This window comes from Orbilia oligospora (genome assembly GCF_000225545.1).
Source record: "Orbilia oligospora ATCC 24927 unplaced genomic scaffold scaffold00075, whole genome shotgun sequence".
Classification (NCBI taxonomy): domain Eukaryota; kingdom Fungi; phylum Ascomycota; class Orbiliomycetes; order Orbiliales; family Orbiliaceae; genus Orbilia; species Orbilia oligospora.
Window position 1 is genome coordinate 254,953 of NW_011645632.1, and position 17,763 is coordinate 272,715.

General features: G+C 45.5%; 5 protein-coding genes across 5 annotated transcripts; 3 read left to right on the plus strand and 2 right to left on the minus strand.

Annotated features, from left to right (window-relative positions):
- Positions 1-490: 490 nt before the first annotated feature.
- AOL_s00075g67 (uncharacterized protein) lies at positions 491-2,071 on the plus strand (the record flags this gene model as incomplete). The annotated part of the gene is made up of 4 exons (XM_011122378.1): positions 491-575; positions 656-909; positions 960-1,406; positions 1,478-2,071. 4 exons carry the CDS (start codon positions 491-493, stop codon positions 2,069-2,071), a joined length of 1,380 nt encoding a protein of 459 aa, XP_011120680.1.
- Positions 2,072-2,858: 787 nt separating this feature from the next.
- Positions 2,859-4,784, minus strand: AOL_s00075g68 (uncharacterized protein; the record flags this gene model as incomplete). Its single annotated transcript, XM_011122379.1, has 1 exon — positions 2,859-4,784. The coding sequence occupies one exon, from the start codon at positions 4,782-4,784 to the stop codon at positions 2,859-2,861; it is 1,926 nt and encodes a 641-aa protein (XP_011120681.1).
- Positions 4,785-6,272: 1,488 nt separating this feature from the next.
- On the plus strand, positions 6,273-7,736 carry AOL_s00075g69 (uncharacterized protein; the record flags this gene model as incomplete). Its single annotated transcript, XM_011122380.1, has 1 exon — positions 6,273-7,736. The coding sequence occupies one exon, from the start codon at positions 6,273-6,275 to the stop codon at positions 7,734-7,736; it is 1,464 nt and encodes a 487-aa protein (XP_011120682.1).
- A 503-nt stretch (positions 7,737-8,239) lies between these two features.
- Positions 8,240-14,579, minus strand: AOL_s00075g70 (uncharacterized protein; the record flags this gene model as incomplete). The annotated part of the gene is made up of 7 exons (XM_011122381.1): positions 8,240-11,696; positions 11,777-12,051; positions 12,158-12,465; positions 12,534-12,635; positions 12,775-12,892; positions 12,969-13,469; positions 13,590-14,579. The coding sequence occupies 7 exons, from the start codon at positions 14,577-14,579 to the stop codon at positions 8,240-8,242; spliced, it is 5,751 nt and encodes a 1,916-aa protein (XP_011120683.1).
- A 914-nt stretch (positions 14,580-15,493) lies between these two features.
- AOL_s00075g71 (uncharacterized protein) lies at positions 15,494-17,532 on the plus strand (the record flags this gene model as incomplete). The annotated part of the gene is made up of 2 exons (XM_011122382.1): positions 15,494-16,666; positions 16,720-17,532. The coding sequence occupies 2 exons, from the start codon at positions 15,494-15,496 to the stop codon at positions 17,530-17,532; spliced, it is 1,986 nt and encodes a 661-aa protein (XP_011120684.1).
- Positions 17,533-17,763: the final 231 nt, after the last annotated feature.

A 17,763-nucleotide genomic window follows, 5' to 3' on the forward strand; every position in this document is an offset into this window, starting at 1 on the left:
AGGCTATTTTTGAATACCAATCCCGTCGCATCCTTCAAAAACTCTCCCGCTTAGAGTTTATTATTTTTTATTTTTTTCCTCCTTGGAAGGTCGGCTGCCTCTTTCGAATAAATTCTTAATTCGGGTACCTATCCTTCGAACTTGGGAAAAAAAAAACCCCCTTCGCAAACAGTTAAACGGAAGTTCGAGAAAAACAAAAGGGAACAATTTCCATTTCCGTGCATATTTTTTTTCGCTACCGTCCGCCAGCTGTTGCCAATTCAACAGCATAGATCCTTTCGACTTCTTTCACGACTTTACTCCTATTTCAATACTGCCACCACTATCACTCCTCCGAATGACGGCTTCCGAATTGTAATTTCTATAATATCCAAACTTTCCATTCGACTAGTATATATATAGTAGTTGTTTTATTCCGTACAACAAGGGTTTTTCCGGTTGGTTGGTCGTGTGCGGGTAGTTATCTACTCCCACTGTTGGTTCCGACAACATGCGGTGGTTCAAATTGGCTGCGGCTTACACGGCCGCCTGCGCCGTTCGGTCGAGTGCATTCGACCTCGACGTCAATGATAGAGGTAAATTCCTCCCCTCTATTCGAACTTGGAAATGCGTAAAAAAGATTTAAATGCTAAATATTTTGTTTAATTGCGAACAGAATCGATGAAACAGGGCGCCGTGCTGGCTGCCGACGGCATGATGCACTACTACGCCGGTCATTTGCCCGGAAACACACCCGGTATTCTACCTCCGCCGTACTACTGGTGGGAAGTGGGCGCTATGTTTGGAGGATTAATCGATCACTGGTGGTATACGGGGAATGATACATGGAATGACATTGTCATGCAGGGTATGCTGCACCAAATTGGAGCAGACGGTATGGTGATGCCGAAGAATCAGACAACAACAGAGGTACTATTACACATTATTCGCTCTGTCGGATCTTGGCTAACTGTGAGCAGGGTAACGATGACCAAGCATTTTGGGCTATCGCGACGATGATGGCCGCCGAGCGTGGCTTCCCCAACCCTCCGGCAGGTCAGCCGCAATGGCTCGCCGTCACCCAAACGGTTTTCAACCTACAAACGACAAGATGGGATAACGAACATTGCGGCGGTGGTCTCAGATGGCAGATTTTCACATGGAATAATGGCTATGATTATAAGAATACCGTCTCGAACGGTTGTCTCTTCCAGCTTGCCACCCGTTTGGCACGGTACACCGGCAACCAAACGTATACCGACTGGGCCAACAAAATTTGGGACTGGAGTGTTGAATCTGGCTTGATTACCGACGATTACCGATTCTACGACGGTTTGGATATCCGATCGAACTGCAAAATTAACCACAACCAGTGGTCGTACAACGCCGGCCTGTACCTCGCCGGCTCGGCATTTATGTACAATATTGTATGTTACCTCACTCCTAACTCCCCCCCCCCCCCCCTTCTTGAGATTCTCTAGGCTAACTGATTTCTCAGACCACTGGCGCCGAGCAAGTTACATGGAAAAAGCGCCTCGACGGCATCCTCTGGATGGCCGGCGTCTTCTTCCACCCTCAACAAACCGACATCATGTACGAAGCCATTTGCGAACCCTACCCCCGCGGCTGCAACACCGATCAAAAGTCATTCAAAGCATACTTCTCCCGCTGGCTAGCAGTAACCACCCAAATGGCCCCATACACCGCCGAAATCATCATGCCCAAACTCCGTACCTCAGCCGTTGCCGCGATGAAGACTTGTGTCGGTGGTAGCGACGGCGTCACGTGTGGTCTGAAGTGGTACAAAGGGGACTGGGGTGCTTGGGATGGTAACTACGGTGTTGGAGAACAGATGGCGGTTATGGAAGTTACGCAGAGTCTTCTGATTGAGGGTATGCCGGCACCCTTTACTGAAGTCGTTGGCGGTAACAGTACTGGTGATCCATCTGCCGGTGGTGGAGGTGATAATCCACAGTTAAACGCTATTGTGGATCTATCGGAGCCAACGGCGGGACAGAAGGCTGGAGCGGCATTTGCGACTTTGACAGTACTATCTATGACGGGTTATATGGTTTATTATATGGTTACATGAGCCATTCCGTCAAGTGGGAATGTCAAGTTGTGCCTTTTTTTGTCTTGTTGGGTTTGCATGTTCTGCATCGGGTGGGATTCGATCTCCTTTTTTCATATATTAATATTTGATGCTTATCGATTTTTAATTGTCCTTTGCTTTGATTCGTCTGCATATTTTGTTTGAAGGGATCGAAAAAAAGAGACCGAATAAGTCTCTGAGGAGTTTAGCCTTTTTTTCCATTCATTCCTTTGACCCCCTCCCCACTCTTCTTGGAAGAGGATACTACTAACCAACCACATTGCATTGGGAAAAATTATATGGAGTTCTTTTTTTCTCTTTCTTTACTGTTGATGACTCTTTACTACTTATTCCCTTTCTTTTTTACCCCTCCTTCTTCTCTTCCTTGATTCTCCTCTTCCTCATAACGGTCCTTTCAGACGCATTGCATATTCTCCACGATTTCCTCCTCCCAAAAACTGCATTATTGGTTTTTTGTTTCTTTGCAGGGTATATATATCCTTTTTTTGTGACGAGTGATGATGAAAGTGAGAGAGACATTATCATAACCTGCTTTTTTTTTGTTTTGGTTTAAGAGGAGAGATGGGTTTGATGGAGACGAGAAGGAGGGGATATGATATTCGGAGTATATATATGTCTATACACATCCACAAGTAACCTGATATCTACTACTACTGTTGTATTTATTTACATATAATGTATAGCGTCGATTACCATTACATCTATATTAAATCTATCTTACATTTAATCTCCTGGTATATATAGTAATTTAGAACAAAAAAAAAGGCTAATCATCATCATCATCAGCTCCACTCCCCTCCTTAACCCCCTCAATAACATCCCCCGCCTTTGCCCTCCTCTCTTCAAAAAACTCATCAAACCGTTCATCCACGCCATCAACCTCAGGCATTTCCCAAAAGTAATTACTTCCTGTAGTCTCAACACCCTCGACTTTATCCTTCTGATACTCTCCATACTCTTCTTCATCATCACTAACCTCCGCCACAGCCTCCACCACAAATCTCGTTCCAGTCGCAGGACCGTATCCATACGGAAACCACTTAAGAGCTCTAGCCATCAACGCCTGTTTCCTTCTAACTATATCCGCCGGAAATAGTGTTTTATTCTCTTCATCATCCTCATAACGTTGTTTATTTTTTCTTTCCTTCCTCTTCGCTGCCATCTGTGAAATCCAATCTAATGGATTAGTAGGAATATTCACAAATTCCTCATAATGTTCTTTTCCCCAATCCAAATGAATGACTAACACCGGAATCGTCTGTCTGGGTTGGAATACTATATATTCGTATTCATTGTTTGCAACATGACTATCGGCGTTTGGGTATGGTTTCGATTGTTCACGCCAGTTATCTTCTCTTGTGACTTTTGCGGGACGACCCATTATTGTTGCGCAGACTATGAGTTTTAAACCACTAAATTGTGTGGCGGGGGTTGGAGTTGCGTCGAAGCCGGAGTACATTAGTGAGAATTGAGGGGAAGGGGAGGTATAGATTCCTCGACCGTAGGTGTTTCCGCAACGGATTTCGAGGGGGGTGTTTGTGGAGGGGTTTATGTCACCTGGACGTAAAAAGCCGTGTTTTATAATTGAGGGGATGTTGGAGCGAGGGGTGCCGTGGTAGGTTATTTTGGGGGTTGTTAGGTATGTTGCGTAGGATTCCTTTTCGCGACGGTCTGCTAATATACCTGAGGATTTTGAACGGTGGTGGTGGGATATTGGGGTTACTTTTTTTAAGGAGGAAGTTGGGAGGGTTAGGAGGCGGGAACGGATGTTGGATTGGATTGTGTGGAAGTCGGAGTATAGACGTGGTTTTAAGACGTTTTCGACGTGGAGGATACGGTAGTTTGTGGGGATTGTTTCGCAGATTTGGGGGATTGTTTTTCCGAGGAGGTCTTGGATTGTTGGGGGGGTGGCGTAGGTTGTTAGGTCTATGCCTGATTCTGAGGAAAGGATTTGGGAACGGGATTTTAGGGATTGTGAGGTTATGTTTAGTGGTGCTGAGGGGGAAATGGGGAGGGATTGTAGGGAATTGCGGTAGGAGGTTAGATGGGAAGATGTGGTTTTGAGGAGGGATAAAGCTATGTTATCTGGTTCGTAGATTCCGTAGTTTTGTTCGTTATCTTCGCGGGTGAGCCAGCGGGTTATACTTTCGTTTTCTGAGAATGTAACCATGATTTTGCGGAGTTCTACGCGGAGGTTGTCGATTATTAGTCTGGGGAGGGTGAGGTTTTGGAGGGTGTAGGATAAAGGGAGGACGGGGTAGTGGGGGCCGGTTGTTAAGGTTAGGATTAGTTCTGGGTGGGTGAAGGTTAGGGATTCGTGGAGGGATGGGTCGAATCGCTGGGATTCGGGGAGGAGGGAGGAGGAGATTATTTGGTCGATTTCTTCGTCGCGGAGGAGGGAGAGTTGGATTAAGTCGTCTTCGGTGAAGGTTAGAGCTGTGGGGGTGGGGGGGAGGGGAAGTTCGTTTGTGAAGATTTTTGGAGGGGAGGAGGAGGAAGAGGATGAAGATCCTTCTCCTCCTTCTTCTTCTGATTCTGATTTTTCGTATTCATTGTCTCCGTGGTCTTCTTCTGAAGAATAAGAATAAGAGTATTCGTTTTCTTCATAGTCTGAAGAGTGGGGGTTATAAGACTCGTCTTCGTCCCCATTTAAGGTGACGGTTCGGAAATTTGAGGATATGGCGGTAGCCATGGTTGACAAGATTTATAAGTTACCAAAAGAAAAAATGTAAAAAGGCATCAATAAGCTCTTTTCTTGTAGAAACTCAATTGATATAGGATAAAATATAATTCGCGGGTCCGCAGTTTTGTAAATTTGAATAATAAAACGGTAACTAGGCAGTTAAACGTATGACTTGAGTCTATAGTCTGTCGAAGAGCCAATGGCGAAGAAGTATATATACGTGAAAGTCGATTAAAGTCTAGAAATGAGACCAATTAAAATGAATTCGAGAAGTGAGAAAATAATATAGCACTTTAATAAAACCAGTGCCTACGCGTATACGATGAAGATTAAAATCCAAATATCTAAAATCCAAAAGAATCAGACGAAAATACCCCAGATTTATACCACCCCCGTAACCTGTGTACCTGTGTTGCAAACCAATGTGGTCGTCAACATACCCCTGTCGACTATTCCTAAAGCAGCTGATTCACACTCTAAACATAAACGGGCTATGCACTTTTGACTCACCATTTTTCTCTCGGGTGAAAGCTTGAGCCCTGCCATGAGAAATTCGCGAACCCATAGCCATAATTAGTGAGAGGGGGAAAAGAATTGAGAGATGGAGAGGGTTAAGGCGTTCCCAAGGCATACATGAGGCGTGGGCTGAATGCCAATGTTGCACAATTGTGATGTGGTATGGAGTACATAATTCGATTGATATGAAAGCCCGTGCGTGGTTCGAGGTTATAATTATGCAGGTACTGTAGTTTTTTCAGAATGAATCATCGAGTTAACCATTGATTGTTTTCGTTTTCGCAAGAAAGTACTCTTATCGATTGAGTTTTCCGAATGCATTTTCGTCTCCACGGTTTCAATTCATGCATTGAAATATCGAATCGATACCGATAGAGGTTGGGGTCGGAACCTGGCCCGTGATATGAGGATTGTTGTATTTTTGAGTTGAAATGTGTTGTCTCAGCGCCCTGGCGTCTGGGGTCTCGAGACTATCCGACATTTACAGTCCCAATTTAGTCTCGAGAGCCCATATCTCGGTTTATAAATGCCTAGGTCTACCTTCAAGCCTGACCTCACAATTTATCTCCAATTCTCCTCGATGACTTTTCCCAAATCATATCACGGGGATATAGAACCGTCTACAAACATCCCTAGCAGAGCGTATACCCCGATAGTCCCTAAAAGTCAATCCATGTGCTCTTCACGTGGAATTTTCACACGCGAGATATACCCGCAGAAATAAGCTATAAATCACGACAAGGGGGTTCTACATGAAGATGAAATGAATATCGAATGCCGGAAATCCCGGCATTATATAATAGCTCGAATAATAAACTATTACTTAGTAATGACTCGTTTGCGGGAGGGGTCGACTTATCGATATCCCCGTCTTCCATGTCATCGCCGTAGTGGCTTCACTCCTCAATCGACGATTCTGGTATATCGATATATATTACATTTCCCACCGTAACGAGTCCGACTGAAGTATAGAGTTATAATATGTCTGAGTATAAGGAAATGGATACGGTGGAGCCGGAGAAACAGGAGGATATGCCGCCTCTTCCTCCGTCTCCTACGGCATCTGCGTCATCGTCGATATCATCGTTGTCGTTGTCTCCACCAAGAATTCCAATACATGACGAAAAGAAGGCAACACCAAAAATCCCACTCTCCAACGACCCATCTACCTGGGACCCTCTCCGGAAAGCATCACCAAAACCCCCAGCATTCAAACACGAAGAGCAGCTCTCGATGTGTCCTCACTGTCGTCGTGTAGAGGCGGATCTCTGTCGTCTTCCACCGTTGGAACAGCTTCCAGCTACCCATGCCTATAGATTCCGAGATGAAGAATCTCGACTTCCGGCATTGGAATCGCTCCCACCAACCCGTCGATACCGTTTTGATGATCCGAGAAATGAAGGTACGGCTAGGGTTTACCCGGATCCGGAATTGAAGTTCGAATTAGGTCGTCCTCCGTTTTTGTGTTTTCTACCGTTGATAGTTTTGAATCTCACCTACCTCTCATGGCTCATTGCCGACCTCTGCTATACATACGGTCCATACTATCGTTTCAAATTATACTTCGCGTCGGGAGATAGCTTGAACCGTGGAATGGAGATATTTGCCGGTGTATTCCTGTTCCTGACGAACATGGCCATCATCTGTAGACTCGTCTTTCACAGTCCGAGCTATACTGGTCCATCATTCTCGTCAGCTTCAAGGGGTGATAAGAAATGGGTCGCCCGTGCAACAATATTTGGATCGCTACCGGTTATCATGTTGGTTATTGTGGCATCGATTCGAAAGAATGTTGTTCCCGAGGGGATTTCTCAGAAACCGATGCCGACTTGCGAGAACTTGAATTATCCGACTACGATCCAATTCGACGTTTTGGATCATGCTACTGTTCGTGGGAATCATACGGAAAGATATAATTTTATTACTGTTTCGAATCAAACCCATATCGGAAGGTTTACGCTTTCACCAATATATGATCCGGAAACTCTTCAGAATGACTTTACTCTTACTACCCGTGAAGGGGATCTTCGTAACGTCAGTATCAACTATTTCCTACAATCGATGCAATACACCGTCAACTACCATAATGGCAATGACACGAATTCCTCACCATTACCGGAATACTTCGGCGGATCATGGCAAGAAACTCCGGCCTTCTACTTCCCAAACCTGTCACCGGCAATATCAGCCAAGAAACTGGATAAATGGCAAATCAAAGCCTTTTCCGAAGGAAGTTTTCTTGAAATCCTCAAGTTTGCGAGTGATGATAGGAAAGCGTGGATTAGGACTCTTGATAGGGAGTTTAATACTCGGAAGACTTATATGGAGGCTTGTGCTATGGGTGGAGTTGAGGATGTGGCTGTTTTGGTGCCGGCGGGGGTTTTGCTTATTGAATTTGCGAAGGATGTTTATGATACTACTGAGGGGGTTGAGACTGAGGAGTGAAGTGGGGTTCATTGATATATATATTGTTTTTTTTCTTCCCCTTTTGTTATTACTATAAATGTAGATGATATACTTGGTTTATGGGGTCTGCGGGTTGGTTATATGCATTGCGAGGGGGTTGGCGCTGGAGTTGAGGAGAATGGCTTTTTCTGTTGCTTTATAGGATGCGTGATGCTTTCGAATTGTTTTTCGTTTTTTCTTATTGCTTTTACTATCACTTTTTCTTGTCTTTTATCACTTCTCCGGGGGGTTATTGTCGACCTCAATCCAATCACCCAGACCCGCCTTTACGTTCCTACAATTGCCCTTCTCTCTGCTATTTAAGATAGGTATAGAAACTACTCGGACATATGCATAATGATTCCGCGAGCAATGACAACCTAAATTACTTTGATACATTGAACTATATAGAACTTATGGAAAACTACTATATGGAAAACTTGCTTAAGTACATGAAGATTATACAAAGTCGATAGAAGAAAGAAAGAAAAGAAAAACTAAATTCATGATTCTGCGGCAGATTCGCTCGGTGGAGGCGGGCCCGGATCTTCGAGACCGGCTTTGCGTATCCAATTTAACTTACATGATTTGCGAGTGGCTTCGCAGATTTCAAAGCCGTCTACTTCACACTTTTCGCACGGCGTTTTGCCTAGACATTCGATGATCTTTCTGTGTACGTATCCCTTGCGTTCATGGACCTTGACTTTTTCGTGGTCATAGGGAAAGGACTCGGCCACGATTTTGGCTCCCTTTTTGAGTAGAACCTGGAGTGCCTCCGTGTTTCCATACGCGACTGCTGCGTTGAGTGCGCTGCCGTATTTTCCGCCCTGGACGTGAACGTCCGCACCATGGTCCAGCAGCAGCCTTACGAGCTTTCCCCCGTTCTCCTGTTTTAAGTGTACGGCTAGAGCTGTATTGAGCGCATTTCCATACTCTCCACCTTGAGCATTCACCTGAGCACCAGATGCTAGCAATAATTCGACCATTTCAGTTGTATTCTCCCCACAATGAATTATAGCTGTGATGAGCGCACTTCCATATTCTCCACCTTGTGCGTTAACATCAACACCAAGGTTTAATAGTAGTCGTGCCATTTCAATGTTATGTTCATACAATGCGGTGTTGAGAGCATTTCCATACACTCCACCTTGTGCATTAACATCAACACCAAGGTCTAATAGTCGTCGTGCCATTTCAATGTTACCAGTATACAATGTGGTGTTGAGAGCGTTTCCATATTTTCCCCCTTGAGCGTTAACATTAGCACCAAGCGCTAGCAATTGTTCGACCATTTCTCTTCCGCCGTTCCACCCGTAGACCTGCAGAGCCGTGTTAAGCGCATTTCCATAATATCCACCTTGGACATTGACATCGGCGCCAAGTTCGACGAACCGCCGTGCGATCGCAAAATCACCTCTTTCTAACGAAGAATTCAGTGCATTTCCATACCATCCGCCTTGGATAGCGATATCAGCACCATGCTCTAATAGAAGTTCTATTATCCCCGAATATTTCCTGGTTATGGCTGCGGTTAATGCGGTCCCAAACCTCTCGCTTTGAGCGTCAACGTTAGCACCAGATGCTAATAGTAGCTCCACAATATCTTCCTTGCCCTTGTCTGCGGCGCCAACAAGTGCATAACCATAATATCCACCTTGAACATTAACATCGGCGCCAGATGCTAGTAGCAGTTCAACAATTTCTTTTTCGGCCTTGTAATATATAGCTGTATTAAGTGCATCATGAAATGCTCCTGTAGTATCAGCATTATTTCTAGAATTAACATCAGCACCAGATGTTAATAGCAGCTCAATGATTTCCTTGTCGCGTTGACAGGCGGCCGCAGTAAGTGCACTACCATAGTGTCCGCCTTGGGCATTAACCTCAGCACCAGATATTAATAGCAGCTCAATGATTTCCTTTTCGCCTCGGTAGGCGGCCGCAGTAAGTGCGCTACCGTAGTGTCCGCCTTGGGCATTAACCTCAGCACCGGATGTTAACAACAGTTTCACCACTTCTTTGTTGCCTTTGGATGCAGCAAGGGTAAGTGCACAACCGTATTCTCCACTTTGGGCATTAACATCAGCACCAGACTCTAATAATAATTGAATGATTTCCATGCAAGGGCTGCGACCGCAGGCGTCCACAGCAGCAATAAGTGCGTAACCATGTTTTCCACCTAAGGCATTAACAATGGCACCAGACGTCAAGAACAGTTTCACAACCTCCTTGTTGCCACTATATGCAGCAGCAGTAAGTGCGTAACCATATTTCCCGCCTTGAGCATTAATGTCGGCCCCATAACTCAGAAGAAAAGTTACCATTTCAAGTGCTTTGCCCCAGCGATTTGCTGTAGTGATGCAGAGTGGATTGCCATACTCCTGATTATGGGGGTTAACATTAGCCTTGTAATCTAGTAGCAGTTTCATAATATTGAGGCTCGAATTCCAGTCAAGACAGTGGGCGGCTGCGTTAATTGCATTTCCGTATTCCCCGCCGCGGGTATTTGGATCGGCACCACGCTTGAGTAGAACTTCTACTGTACCCGGCTTACCTTCAGAAATTGTTGCCAAGAGTGCGGTACCGGGGCCATCGGTGTCAATATCTGCTCCATTGTCTAATAGTAGTTCAAGGGTGTCACTATGGCCCCGACTCGCAGCAAGCACAACCCCTTTATTGACATCAGCGCCATTCTTCAACAGTAACCTAGTTACTTCATGATGGTCTCGATTTACTGCCTCCTTAAAGGAATTGTAAACGGCAGCTGTGGAAACGCCTTTGCTGAGGAGCAGGTCAACTATTTTGTGGTAACCTGCGGCTGCTGCCGTTTTAAGCGCCTTGTTGCGTGTATTTGAATTTATATCTCGGCTTAGAAGGAGTTCTACGATTTTGAAATGGCCCTTTGATACTGCGATACCTAATGCGGTTCCCTCGGATTCTATAGCTCGAGAAGTTTTCTCAGCATTGAAATCAATACCTTTGTTCAACAGCAGCTCGACAATTTCAGAATTGTCTTTAGCCGCTGCGAAATGAAGCGCATTGGACCCGTCGAACTGCAGATCATTAGGATCTATCCCAAAATCGAGCAGTACCTGTACGTGCATCAAGCGGCTTTTCTCCGCTGCTTCCATTAGAGCCGTTCTCCCTTCCTGCGTCCGTGACCCGACTCTTGCGTTAGGCCATTCCATGATTGATTGCAACGTCGCCGGCTCACAGTCAAATTCAACTGCCCAAAACAGCGGATTTTTATCCTCTGAATATTCCTTCCATAGAAATTCCGATTGGAGTTTGGTGATTGTCCACAAATCCTCGATTAACTCTGGGGCATTTCTTTGGATGGCCCATTTTATGACTTTCGAAATTCGTTGGTAAGAAGCGTATTGTAGGTCGTACTTCGTCGTTAGTAGTAAGGCTAATGGTCTTGTCTCTGTAGCCTGGAGATCGTTCTCCAGCTTTTTCCACGATTCGATTTCCTTGACATTGAGGTTGTGTGGGGTTTCAGGAAAGTTGTGAATATCATTGTGATATTGCATAACGGCACTGTAGTGCTTTTGGATTTCCTTTGACTCAGGTGATAAACATTTTATATTTCCCAATTCTTCTCCAACTCTGCGTCCTAATTCCTGATTTTCATCCTTCTGAGATTTCATACTGAAGCGGTAAAGTTCGCCGAGACCCTTTATGGCTAGTACCTCAATGGTTGGATTTTGGAGTTGAAGCAAGCCTTTTAGGATATCCTCACATTTTTGGTAATCACCGCTTCTTCTTTGTGAGTGCGCGGTCCGGACTACTTGTCGGCCAACTTCTTCCGGTATGGGCAATTTTCGTTGGTGGAGAAGGGATGGAATTATGCTTATTAGTGCATCTTCACGGACTCCGAGGCCAGAGGCGATGTAGTTCTCAACCAAAATTTCGATATTCGGCTCTGATAACCCGAGGAACGGCTTATCCTCGATGCGCCTAGGCTGATCAAACCTTGTCGGGTGCGGGGTTCGACATTCTTTAATGGCTCTATGATGCCTGAAACTCGGTTTATGAACATTGTGAATATATCTTGCGCGATCAGTTCTAGAGGTGAAGCTGTTGAAGGAGTTGATAGTATGACTTGATCCCTATGCACGTCTCGGGGAGAAGTTAAAGCGGCCACGGAGAGGATCGGTTGAAGCTCGGATGTTGGATCTAAGGGGTATGAATATTCATCGTCTTTGATCTGGAGTGTTTGGCTAATCCAAAGGCGAAGAATTGAGATTACATTATCCTTTTTGGCAGGTTCCGTAGCCGCTATGCCTCTCCTCTCGAAAAATCTTTGATTCACCTAGTGTTTTCATGGACCATTGCCATAATCCTAGAACTGCTTCGAGCTGGTGTTTGCTAATCGTCCATCGCCCGTCCTCGGGTTTACGATAAAGAAGGAAATATACTGGAAAATAACCAGCATCTGGGTCCCCCATCGTATTGATTAGACAAGGCGATGACCATGCTAATGCTTTCACATCTTTCCATTCATCTGAGACCTTCATCTCACCGGAGAATATGTGCATTGCAATCGATTCGATCGCCTGTTTGAGTTTTCCGGAAATGGCCCGAATCTGTGTATCCCACGGCCGTTCCTGTTCAGACGTGGTAGAATCTGTCAAGCGAGCTAGACGATGCCTATAGTGTAAAATTCTTGCTGCTTTGTTGGGTCTTCGGCTGTCTGTTTCGTCTTCCTCGTGGAGTTTGATCCACTCTATTGCTGCTCGGGCGCAGGAATGTTCATCGGGGTTTTACTGGACTTTGGGGAGAAGCCGGTTATACCTCGCCAGGCTGACGAGCATAATGCAACAATATCGACTTCGGGGGAGTCCGATGCCAGGTTTTTTGGTTTAGCTGGAAGTGAGCCGGTTGGGAAGTGGTCGACTATATACCAAGTTGGGTTCATATCTGTTGCGCCGGCGAGCGATTCAAAAAGGTTCAGTTTCTATGTAATACTGTGGCCACACCGCCCGAAGCCAGTACTTATGAGATAAAGGCATGGTATTTCTCTGCGTGTACTTACTTTTGAGTCGAGATGAGGGACTTCTGGTCCCTTCTCTCGTTGTATCCACATCGCTTTCTCGCATTCCTTCTGCTTCCGTCCCGTTCTCTTGCAATGATAACCCATTTTTATCATTTCCCTGTATATTTTGAGTTTGGCTATTATGAGCATCTGCATCGCGGTCCTATGGAATTGGTGTATTCGTCTAGACTTACATTCTCTGTGGGGGTATGTATAGTACTCCCTTGGGTGTCCGATGGCTCTGTCGAATATTGGTCCCGCGCTGTTGGCGGATTTTTCTTCAGCTCATGCGCTGCTGCCAGATCGATTTGTAGCGCAATCCAGTCAAGCTCATGTCCCTCTACACTTCTGTGATCCTTTAATCTATTCTTTCCTTCGTCGATCCGCTTACTTCTCAACGCCGCCCGAATAATTGACATAATTAAAGTTGCGGCGATCTGGTAAAGTGCTACGGATCCATGAAGGCCTCTCAATCCGATGAATTGTAATATAAACCCCAAAGTGGAAAATATGATTGCCGTCCAAACGGTGAAGATTGAGGCTGTTTGATTCGAACTGTCCGCACGCCAGGAAGTTATATATTTATCTTTGCATTCCCAATGAGCGAAAGCGTTAAAAACTTGATCGCCGATGGATTGGTCGCCGGGCTGGAGCCAGAACATTATGGCCTGGGAGGGTACCGGCTCGTATGAGCCCTACAGAAAATATGTTTGAAAGTTAGCCCATAAACTTGTAACATGCCAATTTACTGGAGGTTTCAAGATCTAGTATTTAATGACGTAACTCAAACAGTGAAAGACTGAAAATGTAGCTACCTTTTCAGTTGACCCTACTTGCTTAATTTTCACGAAGGTTCGTTCATGAGTGCGACGGTCGATTAACATCGCGCACAATCCCATACCGGTAACGAGAAGCCCTGTTCCCATAGCCGCAAGTGGAAAAGCCCATTTCTGAGGCGGTTTACCGTCTTCCCATATATCCGGCGCATAGAAAGAAGCCCATGTAGCGTAGCCGAAGAAGCTTAACTGAAGCAAAACCCCAAATACAACAACGGCCCACTGGACCCACCGGGGCGGCGGCATTATTCCAACGTTCAATGATAAGTTAGGATGAGGAGCAAATCGGGGCGTGGCCGACTCTTGGTCTGATCCCTGAGTCGACGCGAGTTCATCGACCTCTTTCCAATTCGCTAGCTCCACAGGCTCACCGTCGTCACGGAATTTACCGGGACAAAAAAAAGCCTTTGATTTGTGAATCCCACACGAAGGGTACTTAATCTCACCGATAGCCTGCTCATCCTTCGTCTCCTCATTTTTTTGCTCCTTCCCCTGCTCATCGGTTTGTCCCTTCTTCACGGGAAATTTAACATAGAAATCTTCCCTACCAGAAAAAACAAACTCCAAAATCTTCGGACGGCCAAAAATCCGACTGATGCCACCATTAGACCATAGTTCGCATACATTTCTGCTAGTTGAAGAGCACAACTCTGCTTCCGAGATCCCATGAGCTTCTTGTGCTCTTCCTATGAATGCCTTTAATGACGAACTCCCGCACACGCGAATGACTGAGACGACAGCGGTTAGAACCCCCAATGGTGCGACGGCGAATATTATGTGGTCTAGGATACTGGTCGATTCGCTGAGAAATTGTTTGGTAACCTGTTCACCGAATAGGACGACTATTGGAGCGATGTCAGTTGCGAAATTATTTGCGAAGTCGTCCCAACCGCTAGCGCTACTGTCGTCGCTCGCGCTAGCCCCGTGGATAAGGCTGAGAGCCAAAATCGGTATAATATAATACGACATTCTTTTTTATTAAAGCATTATGAATTAGATGAGTTTAAAATATTGTGAGAATATTGATGATTTGGAAATTGAGAGTTAGCTAGCTCCAGAATCTGAAATGATGCGAGCCAGGATATATTTAAACCATTTGAAGACCTACCGTACGGTGCGGGGCGGAACCTGGGGCTTTTTTGGCTTCCGCCAAGCTTGGGCTGATAGATCGTGAGCTTTTTTGCATACATAAGTACATATTTGCTTCAGCATATGCATAAAGATATCCGTTGCAGGATATGTCCAGTATCTTGAAATGTCTGCAAAACGCCCGTGTGAGACTAGAGGTAAATGTAGGCCAATAGGAATAGACTACGTGCCAATCCTTGCAGCCAGCCACCGAGATAAAACAGGGATTATCTATGGAGGTAACTCTGCACAACTGACCATTAGAAGCCAAAAATATTTTATTGTAGTACATGTATGTGATTGCATTTTGTTATCAATTCTAATTGGTAGGCAAAGTCCATACTTTTCCCGTCCTAGTTGTACGACGGTATAAGCTTAGCAGTGGTTAAGTGAGCCGACATGTTATCGCATGGGAAACTTCCCAAAGAAGCTTTATAACCAAGTCGTGGATAATCTTGGCTTTCGACATTTTGCAACGCACTTTCGTGTTGCATTTTAAACTCACACTATTAATTAACCTCGGTCCAGTCTCGAGCCTAGTTCAGTTTCTAGTCTCGAGATAGTCCCGAAACCACTCGAGACTAAGTGGCCTAGATACTGATATACTGATATTACCCACCCAAATAGTATACCCAAACATGCATTGAAGTCTTACATCCGAGTATGGCCGAGTATATTGTCCTATCTTTCCGACCCTCCACCATCCACCGCCGTCTACACCGCAGCCGGCACCCCTGATCGGATCCTACTTAGCAATGAAACACCTCTCCCGTCTTTCCTTCCCGATCCCGACCTACCAGCATATCCCCAAAGATACGCTAGGACTAACCATAACCTCACCACTCCACATCTACCGCAACCTAGTAGCCACCAACGTAATCTCGGCAGATCCAAACCAACACCGCGCAGCAATTGTAATCCAGGGTGTCTACGAGCGATTACTCGATTACAAACCAGACCGCTATACTGACCTTAAAAAGCGTCTGGATGCGGTAACTAACTCTCTACGTGCGCTTGAAGATGCACGTAAAAAGGCTTTACATGGTGGAGGTACTGGAGGTGGGGGTTTACAAAAACCAAGAACGACGTGGAGGGATTCTCCGTATCTTCCTACATCTTTACAATCACCACAAGCTCAGAGTAAAGCTTTAATTCGCACTTTCTCACGTGATGAGGAGCTTTTAAATATATCCTCCCCGCGGGGGTTGTTACTTAGTGGGAATGTCGGATGTGGGAAGAGCATGTTGACGGATATACTGGCTGAGAGTTTACCAGTTGAGAGTAAGAGACGAGTGCATTTCGATACGTTTATGCTAGGAGTTTATGGCATGCTTGAGGATTTCAGGATTAAGAATGCTTATGCTAGTCATGATAGGGATGTTGGAGAGGGGTATTCGGTTCTGCATGTCGCGAAAGAGATGGTGGAAAACTCAACGGTGCTGATATTGGATGAATTCCAAATGCCGGACAAGGCCTCCGGGAAGATCTTAAAGAGTTTGCTTAATGCGTTTTTTATGATGGGTGGAGTTTTGATCGCTACGTCAAATCGGTTGCCGGAAACTTTGGTTAGTGCGGAATGGAGGAAGGAAGAATTTGGGGTTTTTGAAGAAGTTTTGAAGAGGAGATGTGAGATTTGGGATATGAAGGGCGGGATTGATTGGAGGAGGCGAAGCGGGGAAGGAAGGATTGTGCAGGTTCCTGCTAACACCATAGGGTTGGAAGAAGGGAGGGTAGTTGAAGTTCCAAAGTTTTACTTTTTGAAGGAAGGGGATATGCAAGAAGCGTGGGAGGAATCGTTAGAGATGGCCGCCACCGGCGACGAGAAGGAGTGGACAGAGAGGGGTCTAGTAGTTTATGGAAGAGAAGTCCTCCTTAAACGGGCTCGCAATGGAGCCGCATTTTTCACTTTCGACGAGCTTTGTGTAGAGGTATGTGCAATTGGCAGAAACTTTTGAGAATCCGCTGACATGTTCGGAAACAGCTTCTTGGCCCCGCAGACTATATCACCATTGCATCTAACTTTTCGACAATAATTATCGACCAGGTCCCAGTATTGACTTCAAAATCCCACCGACATGAAGCAAGAAGATTCATTACCCTTTTAGACGCAATTTATGAGTGTCGTTGCAAATTGTTGATTCGAGCGGAAGTTCCTATCGAGAACCTCTTCTTCCCAGATGCCGCCGAAAAGAGTGCGAACTCCCAGGAAGAAGACTCGATCCACTCGGAGGCTTTCGCAGAAGCACACCAAGACCTCACCGTGCCATTCAGACCCAACATATCGCTCTATGAACAGCTTCCCGAAGATCCAAACGACCCTTTAACATGGAAACGAAAGAGATATACAGTGGCAGACCAAGATTCCGATTTTCGAGGAAAAGTTGATTTTACGAGTGTAAAAAAGTATACTGGCGAAGATGAGAAGTTCAGCTTCAAAAGAGCTGTTTCAAGAGTATGGGAGGTTTGTGGCGACAAGTGGTGGGACGCGCTGTCATATTCTGAAAAAGAGCTTCCTTCGGCGAGGCGAGTAACTCATTCGCCGATGTCAAGGTCTTTGCGTCGTTGGGAGGGGGGTATTCTCGAAGGCAGTGACACAAATATTTCTCGTCCTGCAGTTGAAAACGATACACCTACAGCTCCTCTAAGACCACACGCCCCCCAGTTTACCCCAGTGCACATTTGGGGGGTGATTGACAACTGGGGTAAAAAAGCAGGGCGGTGGGGCAAAGGTGTAAATGCCTATAAAGACGAAGACACGCGAGATAAAAGCTCGGACACGAGGAGCGACAAATGAGGATTTTTATACACCACAAAACAGCCAGTCAAGCAAGTTGGTATCCGCCATTCTACCTATATATAACGCATCTCTCCGCGGTCATTTTCAGAACCACGCGACACCGTCTACAACATCAAATTATCGCAAGTTTACTAAGACCATAGTAGTACTGAAACTTCGCATATGTCGTTTACGCAGATATGAGAGAACACACCATTCTTCCCATTCAAAGTCCATGTGTTCGCATAA